The 12,500-nt window shown below is 33.1% G+C and overlaps 2 protein-coding genes across 2 annotated transcripts in view; both read left to right on the top strand.

Moving 5' to 3' along the window:
- Positions 1-10,182, top strand: part of LOC136851044 (uncharacterized) — a 41,095-nt gene extending 30,913 nt beyond the window's left edge. The window contains exon 4 of the mRNA XM_067125014.1: positions 10,050-10,182. Within this exon, the coding sequence (XP_066981115.1) occupies positions 10,050-10,182 (133 nt within the window). The remainder of the gene's footprint in view (positions 1-10,049) is intronic.
- Positions 1-12,500, top strand: part of LOC136851377 (neurotrimin-like) — a 107,070-nt gene that overhangs the window by 14,962 nt on the left and 79,608 nt on the right. The gene's annotated exons all lie outside the window — the stretch shown is intronic.

The following is a 12,500-nucleotide window of genomic DNA, read 5'->3' as shown; positions in this document are numbered from 1 at the left end:
GAAGAAGAAGAAGAAGAGAAGAAAAGAAGAAGAAGAAGAAGAGTCTCATATAAACAAGAAGAAGAAAGAATATCATAAGAATACACATTCCACCTTACTCATTTACTATGAAGATAAAACGCAGAAGAAGAAGAAAGAAGAAGAAGAAGAAGAAAGAAAGAAGAAGAAGAAAGAAGAAGAAGAAGAAGAAGAAGAAGAAAGAATGTCATATAAATACACATTGCATCTTATCCTCTGAATTTCTGAAGAAGAAGAAGAAGAGAAGAAAGAAGAAGAAAGAGAAAGAAGAAGAAAGAAGAAGAAAAAAAGTGCTTTCTCTTGCTCTCTCTTGCCATGAAAACAAACTAAAGAAAGTAGAAGAGAAGAAGAAGAAGAAGAAGAAGAAGAAGAAAGAAGAAAGAAGAAGAAGAAGAGTGTTACAGAAACAATACATTTCCATTCTACTCTCTTTCCTTGAACGACATGGGAATTTAAAAAAGCCACTACAGAAAAAAAGTACTGAGGGGGTCAGGCCCTGTGCCTCTGGAGGGCCAATGAGCAAAACCCCCACCCCCTTCCCAGTAAGGGCTCTGAGAAAAATGCTGACCGTGAGAATATATTCCATAGGAAGGCATATCTCTGCTAGAGGGTCCTGGAATATGTGGAATAAGTTCAGACAGGGCTGGACATTGGGTAGAATATTCAAAGGTGGAAATTTAGCAGTTTTGTTCCTCTGGAAGAGATGACACTGATTGGTCGTGCTTTTATCCTTCCTTTTTATCTCATTCCTTTCTCTGTCTTTAGTTTTATGCCTTCTATAATACCATTCCTTTCTCTGTCCTTCACATGTCCACATGCCTTTATTGAAAAGGAATGTATGTTTTAGTTAAAACAATTTTACTGTATTATTTTAGTTAAAAACATTTTATTGTATTTTAGTAAAAACCATTTTATTGTATTATTTTAGTTAAAACTATTTTTATTGTATTTTTAGTTAAAACCATTTTTATTGTATAATTTTAGTTAAAACAATTTTATTGTATAATTTTAGTTAAAACAATTTTATTTTACTATAGTTAAAACCATTTTATTATATTTTAGTTAAAACAATTTTATTGTATTTTTATTTAAAACCATTTTTACTGTATGTGATGGCTGCGGTCAAATTGTCTCTCTCCTGTTCACTTATGTCGACAAGTAAGTCAAATTATTATTTGAGTTCTTGGCATCTCATTTCTTTGTAATATAAAAGTGTATCACATGAAAATACTTTCCATTTGATCACAGTCTAAATATATTTTTGTTCTATCTTTCAGAGTAAAATGTTTGGTCCTATCTTTCAGAGTGAAATCTGGTTTATCTTTCAGAGTAAGATTTGGTTCTATTTTTTCAATTAAAATCCTGGATTTCTATCGTTGGGAGTAAAATTTTTGTTCTGTTTTTCAAGTGAAATCTGAATTTATCTTTCAGAGTAAAGTTTTGGTTCTATTTTTCTGAATAAAATCCTGGTTCTATCTTTGAAGTAAAATTTAGGTTCTATCTTTCAGAGTGAAATCTGATTTTATCTTTCAAGTAAAATTTTGGTCCCTATTTTTTTCAGAGTAAATGCCTTGTTGTATCTTTCAGGAAGTAAAATTTTGGTTCTATTTTTCAGAGTAAAATCCTGATCTATCTTTCAGAGTAAAATTTTGGTTTTATTTTTTCATGGTAAAATTTTGGTTCTATTTTTTTGAGTAAAATTTTGGTTTTATTTTTCAGAGTAAAATCCTGGTTATATCTTTTTGACTAAAAATTTTGGTTTTATTTTTCATGGTAAAATTTTGGTTCTGTTTTTCAGAGTAAAATCCTGGTTCTATCTTTCAGAGTAAAAATTTTGGTTCTATTTTTCAAGTAAAATCCTGGTTCTATCTTTCGTAAAATTTTGGTAAAATTTTGTTTTATTTTTCAGAGCAAAATTTTGGCTCTATTTTTCAAGTAAAATCCTGGTTTTATCTTTTAGAGCAAAACTTTGGTTCTATTTTTCAGAAGTAAAATTTTGGTTCTATCTTTCAAGTAAAATCTGGTTCTGTCTTTCCAAGTAAATCCATCTTTCAAGTAAAACCTAGTTCTATCTGTCAGAGTAAAATTTTGGTTCTATCTTTGAGAGTAAAAATCTTGTTCCTTCTTTTAGAAGTAAAACTTTGGTTCTATTCTCCAGTAAAATCTTTCTTTTAGAGTAAAATTTTGGTTCTATTTTTCAGAGTAAAATCCTGGTTCTATCTCTTAGAGTAGAATTTTGGTTCTATTTTTCAGAGTAAACCCCTGGTTCTATCTTTAGGAGTAAAATATTGATCAATGCAACATTATTTTCGTATTGTGTCACTCTCTATCATCTGTGTCTTCTGTCTGCAATTGCATTACCCTAAAAAAAATCTTCTAGGGGTATCTAGTTAAAATATATCTTAAATATAATTTTCCCTTTACTTGATCGTAGTCTCTCTTCTCTCGTGTTTTCTCTTCTTAACATACATTAATTATAATTTTCACTTTATCGTAGTTTCTCTTTTCCTTCTTTTTTTTTTTTTTTTAACCTCCTTTCATCCCTTGATAGCCTGAGTTAATCAAATTCATGATTCCATCACATCCGCCACGAACTTCTCAGCCACGACCTTCTTCAATCCACAAGTTTTATTTTGCTCTCTCTCTCTCTCTCTCTCTCTCTCTCTCTCCTCTCTCTCTCTCTCTCTCTCTCTCTCTCTGATCTATTCCCATCCCTCGCTTCTATCTCTTTATAGCTGAAATTCATCAAACTCTCTCTCTCTCTCTCTCTCTCTCTCTCTCTCTCTCTCTCTCTCTCTCTCTCTCTCTCTCTCTCTCTCTCCTTCTACTCTCTTCAGCACTATAATTCATCAGACTTTTGCTCTGTCTGTCTGTCTGTCTGTCTGTCTGTCTGTCTGTCTGTCTGTCTCTCTCCAGCATCAATTCATCGTTGGAAATTCATCAGACTTTGCTCTCTCTCTCTCTCTCTCTCTCTCTCTCTCTCTCTCTCTCTCTCTCTCTCTCTCTCTCTCCAGCATCAGAAATTCATCATTTCAAATTATCGATATTCATCGTTGAAATTTATCAGACTTTTTTCTCTCTCTCTCTCTCTCTCTCTCTCTCTCTCTCTCTCTCTCTCTCTCTCTCTCTCTCTCTGATCCCGTCCCATCTCTCGCCTGTCTTTCCAGCATCGGGATTCATCATTGAAATTCATCACACCATCACTATGCCCATATCATTGACCTTTCTTCTTGTTTTCCGTCGTCACGTGTAATTATTTCCGTCGTTCTCTCGCTCTCCTCCTCCTCCTCCTCCTCCTCCTCCTCCTCCCTCCTCCATTTTGCCTTACATGAAAGCTCATTGCTAAACCATATATTCATGAGGAGTCTCATATTCGCTAGTTATTCCTTCTCATTTTAAAGAAGTCGACAGCAAATTTATGGATTCAGTAACGTGACGACGCGAAGACGAACGGTTCCCATTTTCTATGCGAGTCTCCTCATCCCGTTTTCTGTGCAGTGCTTATACCTCGTTTTCGAACTTCTCAATTTCAGAGGTCCTTTAATTCCTCACGCCCTTGGACTGTGGAACGTTATCCCTCACTGAGGATGTCTCGTTTCGGAAGTTCAAGCGAAGGAGCAGTGTGTTACTGCCGTAATACATTTCTCCCGTTTTTTTTTTTTCGTAATTTACCCACAATTTTTATTCATTTGTTTATTTGTTAATTTATTTTTTCTTTTTTTAATAAGTAATCTATTTTTTCTGTATTTCCTATATTACAATCTGTTAATAAATAAATAAATAAATACATAAGTAAATAAATAAGTAAATAAAATATGCATGAATATAACAGTTGACTTTACCTTCCTCTCTCTCTCTCTCTCTCTTCTCTCCTCTCTCTCTCTCTCTCTCTCTCTCTCTCTCTCTCTCTCCCCTTCCGTTGCTTCTATCTCCTCATCATTGAAATTCACCAAACTCTCTCTCTCTCTCTCTCTCTCTCTCTCTCTCTCTCTCTCTCTCTCTCTCTCTCTCTCTCTATTCACTGTAAACGATTACATATAAATACATCCCCCAAATACTTAGCAAGTGATAAGAAATCCGAATAAAGAATAAAAAAAAAGAAAAAAGGAAAAAATGAAAGATTAATGCTCTCTGTTTAGGCAAAAATAAGCCTTCTTTGGCAAAAGAATTTGAGCTCTGATTAACTGGAAACTTTCACCGAAGAGGGCATCAGGGATTAGGGATTTCTCCCACGGCCGCCGGCCATCTATTTTCGGAGCAATTCGCGATAGGAATCAGGAACGGAAATTGAAGAACGACACTTTTAGAAAGAAGTGATGTGTTTTTTTAAGTTGCAGTCGGGTGTGTGTGTGTTTTTTTTTTTTTGCTTGGGGCGATGGGCAGTGTGAAGCTGTAGGTCAGTACCGGTGGGGTGTCTTTGCAAATGCAGGGTACATGTCCTGTCCGTAGATAGATGTATGATATGAGTCTCTCTCTCTCTCTCTACTCTCTCTCTCTCTCTCTCTCTCTCTCTCTCTCTACACACACACACACACACACACACACACACACACACACACACACACACACACACACACTATATATATATATATATTATATATATATATATATATATATACATATATATATATATATATACTTATATAAATATATATATATATATATATATATATATATATATATATATATATATATATAATATATACATATATATATTTCTATATATAAATATATATATATATTATATATATCTATATACATATATATGTATATATATATATATATATATATTTATACATTTATCAAGTCCAGCCAATCCCCACGACGACCAGACCAAAAGAAAAAAAACCACGAGTGCTTTCAAAGGCGCATGCAAAATTACATGCATTACTAATTACCTCTATAACAACCCAATCATTTCACGCCCACCTTTTACCAAAATAGAGTCCGGGACTAATTGCCCAAACGACAATTGCTTCCAAATAATGATGATGATAAATGATGATAAATAATGATAAATTTATTGGTGATGATGATAAATGATGATAAATTAATTGTTAATGATGATAAATGATGATAAATTTATTGCTAATGGTGATAAATGATGATGAATATATTGCTGATGTTGATAGATGATGATAAATTTATTGCTAATGATAAATGATGATGAATATATTGCTGATGATGATAGATAATGAATCATTTATTGTTGTGATGGGAAATGATGATATATTATTGCTAATGATAATGATGATAAAAGATGAATTTATTACTAATGATGGTGATGATGGTAAATGATGATAAATTTGTTGCTAATGATGATGGTAAATGATAAATTTATTGCTAATGATGGTGATGATAGTAAACGATGATAAATATATTATTAATGATGATGATAATTGATGATGAATTTATTGCTAATGATGATGATGATGGTAAGTGATGACAAATTTATTGCTAATGATGATGATATATCTATCTATCTATCTATCTATCTATCTATCTATCTCTATCTATCTATCTATCTATCTATCTATATATATATATATATATATATATATATATATATATATATATAATTATATAATTCCCAGAAAAGAACATTCAGTCGACTAACCTGGTACTTAATTCCCTTCTCAGGACAATCGACAAAATGGAATTATCAGGAAGGGCCCACTAGACTTTTTTTCGTAGGTCATGGAGAGAAGAGAGAGAGAGAGAGAGAGAGAGAGAGAAGCAAAAAGCAAAATAACAAAAATAATAATCTGAGAGAGAGAGAGAGAGAGAGAGAGAGAGAGAGAGAGAGAGAGCATGACAAAAACAAAATAACAAAAAAAATAATAATCAGAGAGAGAGAGAGAGAGAGAGAACACCTTTGTAATACCTGGAGAATGGTCACTACCTTAGTGGGATTACCTCATTGAGGTGGGGATTACCTCAGAGAGAGAGAGAGAGAAGTGAGGTGAGAGAAGTGGTCAGTCTTCTTTGCCTTCAGTATAACCTCGTCGTCATTCGGAGTTTCGATTTGTATCATCGGGACACTTCACTGGCAAGAGTGATTGAAAGACACACTCACACACACCACCTTTAGCCAACATTAAATCAGACCACATAAAAAAAAAAAAAAATGAAAAACTATCAAACTGTTTTCTCAACTTTGGTCGCTAAGTTTGAATTAGTTCTGTTTATCCCCCACCCCCACCCATTTACCTTCTTTAACTTCCCCTCTCTCTCTCTCTCTCTCTCTCTCTCTCTCTCCTCTCTCTCTCTCTCTCTCTCTCTCTGGCCTTGATCAAGGAGATCAAAGAGAGGAGAATAGGAGGCGTTTGTAAATTCCTGTATAATTGCCCCCCTCTTCTCTCTCTCTGCTCTCTCTCTCTCTCTCTCTCTCTCTCTCTCTCTGTATATACATAAATATATATACATATATATATATATATATATTATATATATAATATATATATATTATATATATAATATATATATATATATATATATTTATTCATAATATTTATATATATACATATATAATATATATATATATATATATATATATTATATATATATTCATACATGTATGTATATATAATATATAATATATATATATATATATATATATATATATATATATATATATATATATATATATATATACATATACATACATACATATATATACATACGCCATACATACATACATACATACATACATACATACATACACACACTGCGCGCGACAATTTAGCTGTAAATGTACAAAGCGGGCATGCGATTTAAAAGCTGAATCACTAACACCAATAAGTCACCCCTAATATTTTCAAATCGCTCATCCATGTAAACCAACTCATGTCATAAAAAAAAATTGATTGTGCAAAAATAATGTTTGAGACTGAAAGCATTACCATCCTAAAAAAATATTTTGCGGATTTTGATGCGTGTTTGACGTAAATATTTTCATTATATCTCTAAAATGAAACGCAATAATTCACCGAGTTTGTTTTGATCCGTGCATTGGCTGATGAATCTATTAGTAATAAAATGTTTTGTGATATTTCTCTTACATAAATAACGACGGTTTATGAAGTATTTATGTTTATGAAAAACTGCAGACGATTGATTTGGGTCACGCAGTGCTGATGTAACTTATTACAAAGTGGAGGACGAAATTGATTTTTATATCTTATAAAACTAGAATGATTATCGATATGTTTGTATGAACGCCGAAAAATTAGGACATTAATAATTTTAAAAACTTCCCATGATGTATGTATGTATATATATATATGTATATTATATATGTGTATATATAAATATATATACATATATATTATCTATATGTGTATATATGAATAGATATACAGTTTATATATTTATGTATATATATATATATACATATAGAATATATATATTTATGTATATATTTATGTATATATATTTATATAATAAATATATATATATATATATATATATACATATGTATATTTATATATAATATATACACATATATATATATATATATATATATATTTATATATAATATATATATATATATAAATATATATATATATATATATATATCTTTATATATATATATATATATATATGTCTGTGTGTGCGCCGCGTGTGTGTGTGTGTGTGTGTGTGTGTGTGGATGTAAGAGAAAAGAAACAGAACCTTGCCACTTCACTCCATTATCTCTGCTTACGTGAGCGGAATTTTAGATAGAATATAATGCACAGCTGAGTGAGATTTTACACTTGAGTTTCCTCTTCATATAAAGGTCCCTGGAGATCCCAGCGTGAAGCAACAATTTATATATAAGTCTTCTGTAGAAGCATAAGAAAGACAAAGTCTCAGTTATATGGAAAGACAGACATTATACATTATTATTATTATTATTATTATTATTATTGTTATTATAAAGACAAAGGTTCTATTACAATTAGTTAAGACAGGTTGTATTACAAACTAGTTGAACACTTGATTATACAATATTATTATTATTATTATTATTATTATTATTATTATTATTATTATTATTAGACCAAACAAAAACTTCTTTTAGTTTTTTCTTCTCAAGATGGAAGAAAGCCACAAGATTCCTGTGTATAACTTGTTTACTTGTAAATATTTACATATTACTCTTAAACCCAGTATTTCAGGTCCTAACTGTGGCCCTTTTCCGAGGAGATGAGGTAGTCAGGCTGGTTCAAGGCCAGCAATTCTTGGGCCTTGAACCATACTACATTATGGAGAAAAAGTCACAGTGTTTCCTAATACTCAATTTAAAAATATGTAAATATTACAAATAAACAAGATATACAAGAATCTTCAATGAGATTTCTTTCAATACTGTATTATTATTATAAATATATAAAACCAAGACAAGGTTCAATTGTAAGAAGTAACATTTAATTATAAACTATTATTATTATTATTATTGTGTGTGTATTATTATTATTATTATTATTATATTAGCCATGTATTATTTTTCCACCTGCCTTTGCACTATGATTCTTCCTTCCTTTGTTGCTCTTATTTGTAGGAGGAGAGAAAGAGAGAGAGAGAGACGATAGGAATGCAATTATAAGAGACACAAATAAATGATGCACTTGTGGAAAATACACCAAATGTTGGAAATGGTTCTCGTCGGACGAAAAGGAAGGATACTTTGTGGATATTATATATCCAAGAAAGTGTATATATAAATATATTGTTTTATATATAAATATATATATGTATATATATATATTAGCATAAGTACACACAAGCACACACACACACACACACATATATATCGTATATATATATATATATATATATATATGTGTATGTATGTGTGTGTGTGTGTGTGTGTGAAAGAATCTTATCTTCGCATCTGCTATCTCTTTGGGCCGGATAATCAAATTGTAGCTCGTCCCCTTCTGCAAACAATAAATGTTCTGTCAGCGGAGATCTCCAACTCTGTTTCTTTTCGCTGGGAAAGACTTTTGCAGAGTTTAGCAAAGGAATGAACCTGTTCATCTGTCAACTTTAAAGACTGTATATCTTTATGCTGACAGATGATTAAGATGAAAAAAGTGTTGCTAGTACAAATAGACCATGAGTTATTGATTTGTGAATATTCAGTTCGATATAAAATGTTTGGTGTATAGTTAGATATTTTCTGCTCATTTCAGATTAATAAAGTTATAGATAAATAAATAAGATCGATAAGATTGAAAAAAAGTCTTGAAAATAAAAATAGGCTATGAATCTTTGATTTGTCAATTTTCAATTTGATGTCGAAGTTTGATGTATATTTGAATATTTTCTGCTCGTTTTAGGCTAATAAAGGGTTAAACATACACAAGAAAACAGATGAATAAGATTGGAAAAACCTTGAAAATAAAAATGGGCTATAAATCTTTGATTTGTCAATTTTCAACTTGATATCGAGGTTTGATGTATAATTAGATATTTTCTGCTCATTATAGTTTAATAAAGGGTTAGATAAACACGAAAAGACCGATGAATAAGATTAAAAAGTCTTGAAATTAACAATAGGCTACGAATCTTCGATCGGTGAATTTTCAATTTGATCTCAAAAGTTTCATGTATAATTAGATATTTTCTGTTCATTTCAATAAAGGTTGAATATGAATGGAAATTAGATTATTATTCTAGAAGCTTTCTTATTGATGCCGTAAGGTCAACGTATATTTCAGTATCTTCTTCTTCTTCTTCCTCTTCTTCTTTATTATTATTATTATTATTGTGTGTGTGTATTATTATTATTATTATTATTATTATTATTATTATTATTATCCATCTTTCTACCTCTCATTCTTCTTCCTCTTCGTCTCCTCCTTCCTCTCCTTTACCTTTCGTCTCAGGTCAAGATATATTTCAGTTTCTTCTTCTTCTTCTTTCGTCTCAGGTCATGGTATATTTCTTCTTCTTCTTCTTCTTCTTCTTCTTCTTTACCTTTCGTCTCAGGTCAAGATGTTTCAGCTTGTCTTCCTCTTTTTCTTCTTCTTCTTTCGTCTCAGGTCATGGTATATTTCAGTGTCCTCCTCCTCCTCCTCCTCCTCCTCCTCCTCCTCCTCCTCCTCCTCCTCCTCTCCTTTGCCCATCGTCTCTGAAATTAAGCTTCGAGGAATCCTTTACGAGGGCAGTGAATAACTAAGTAATTAACAGCAGTGTCCTCGGAGCAAGGAGGAAGGATCCAATGACTCAGCAAAGCAATACCTAGGCAAAGGTAACGTGTCTGCAAGAAGCTGAGGCAGAGATTGCAAGAAATTGCTTGCATTCAGTCAGTAAATGGAATGCAAACGAAGCCTTTAATGAGAAAAAAACATTAGAAGGGGAAAGTGAATAGGTCTCACTAGAGGCTGGAGAAATGAAATACCAGCGATAGTTTAGCAGGGGATCATAAAATCATTTATATATATATATATATATATATATATATATATATATAGTGAAGGGAAAATTATGGTTCACAGAAAATGCTTCGGGAAATCAGCGAGGCTTCTGTTTCTCCAGCGGCGTGTGAAGGCCTCACTCACAGCTTCTCTTCTCCTCCCGACTTATGACAGCAAATAGAGTCGAAGAAGAAAACGCCCCGGGTGGGATCCAAAGACCGGAGGAAAAGCGCTCGGTAGGAGAAAGAGAGAGAAAAAGCAGAACGTCGAGTCGTGTTGCAAGTTGATATTGCGGCTGCATACACCCTTTTGCCTTTGTTCTTTACTTAGATTTCCAATCTTTACTTAGATTTAATATATATATATATATATATATATATATATATATATATATACATACATACATATACATGTATGTGTATATGTGTGTGTGTACATACACAGTAGACATTAGCACACCTACACAGATACTCCACACGCGCTCATCAGACCGTACTCCCTAATGCAGCAATCACACGAGTATGTGAACTCAAAAGAGACGCCTTTACTATATAAGGTCAAAGCAGGTCATTACCAGACATTGTTGATCTTACGAAACGTCTGCTTAATCATTATGACGAATCAACTGATGATTCCCCGCGTTCGTGCTTTCGACTGATTCGTATCACCGATGAATCTATGAATTCCCGAGTAATTCATCCGAATTCAGTACTATTCTGAGTGAAGGAATCAGACAGTGGAGTTTGAATTCATCATTAGATTCATTATTAACATCTGTTTATTTAGCATTAGGGGTCATAAAGGAATACGGGGCAATTATCTTCTCGCCTCATATTCGGGGATACTGGATTACGAAGCGAGGTGATTTCAGGGACATTTCAACTACATCCTATTAACGAAATCAGAGCTTTCAGTCATCCAGTGTAGTACTTGTCTGATTTGCATAATTAGAGACTCGCTTATGAGGTGATACTCGCAGGAGATTTTTTTTTAAACGTTAATATGTTAATATTATGTTAAATTTAAGGTACTCGGTTTTAGTTTTCTCTAAAAGAAAACTGTTGAGATGGCTATTTGTCTGTCCGTCCGCACTTTTTCTGTCCGTCCTCAGATCTTAAGAACCACTGAGGCTAAAGGACTGCAAATTGGTATGTTGATCATCCACCCTCCAATCTTCAAACATACCGAATCGCAGCTCTCTAGCCTCAGTAGTTTTTATTTTACTTAAAGTTAAAGTTAGCCAGGATCGTGCGTCTGGCACAATTATAGGTGCCAACAACACAGGCCACCGCCGGGACATGGCTGAGAGTTTCATGCAGCATTATACGCTGTACAGAAAACTCGATTGCGCAAAAGAAACTTTGGCGCATTTTTTACTTGTTTATTCGGGGGATCAAATTACTTTAAGTTTTGCCTGAGGGGAAAATGATCCTAGGAAATCGAATATTCTGAGAAAATTCACTGTAAATTATCTCACAGTGCACCTCATGCGGTGCACTGTAGGCATTACTTAAGGTTCTTTGCAGCGCACTATCCTTCGGCTCCTAGCTGCAACAGCTTTCATTCCGTTTACTGTACCTTCGTTCATATTCTCTTTCTTCCGTCTTACTTTCCTCAACCCTCTCCTAACAATTGTTTCATAGTGCGAATACAAAGGTCTTCTTCCTTTTACACCTTTCATACATTTTTATTGTCATTTTCCTTCTCAGCGCTGAATGACCTTATAGGTCCTCAGCGCTTGGCCTTTGACCTAAATTTGAGAGAGAGAGAGAGAGAGAGAGAGAGAGAGAGAGAGAGAGAGCGCCTTTGACGCTGTCTGGGTCCGGCCATATGAAAGACAAACACACACACGCAGAGAGAGAGAGAGAGAGAGAGAGAGAGAGAGAGAGAGAGAGAGAGAGAGAGAGAGAGAGACAAATCCTTTCACGCTGTCTGACCCCGGCCATATGAAAGACAAACACACACACGCAGAGAGAGAGAGAGAGAGAGAGAGAGATATAAAAATAGAAGACAAATCCTTTCACGCTGTCTGACCCCGGCCATATAGAAAGACAAACATACACACACCAGAGAGAG

The sequence above is a fragment of the Macrobrachium rosenbergii genome, chromosome 23 (genome assembly GCF_040412425.1).
Source record: "Macrobrachium rosenbergii isolate ZJJX-2024 chromosome 23, ASM4041242v1, whole genome shotgun sequence".
NCBI lineage: Eukaryota > Metazoa > Arthropoda > Malacostraca > Decapoda > Palaemonidae > Macrobrachium > Macrobrachium rosenbergii.
This window is presented reverse-complemented; position numbering and strand designations above follow the sequence as displayed.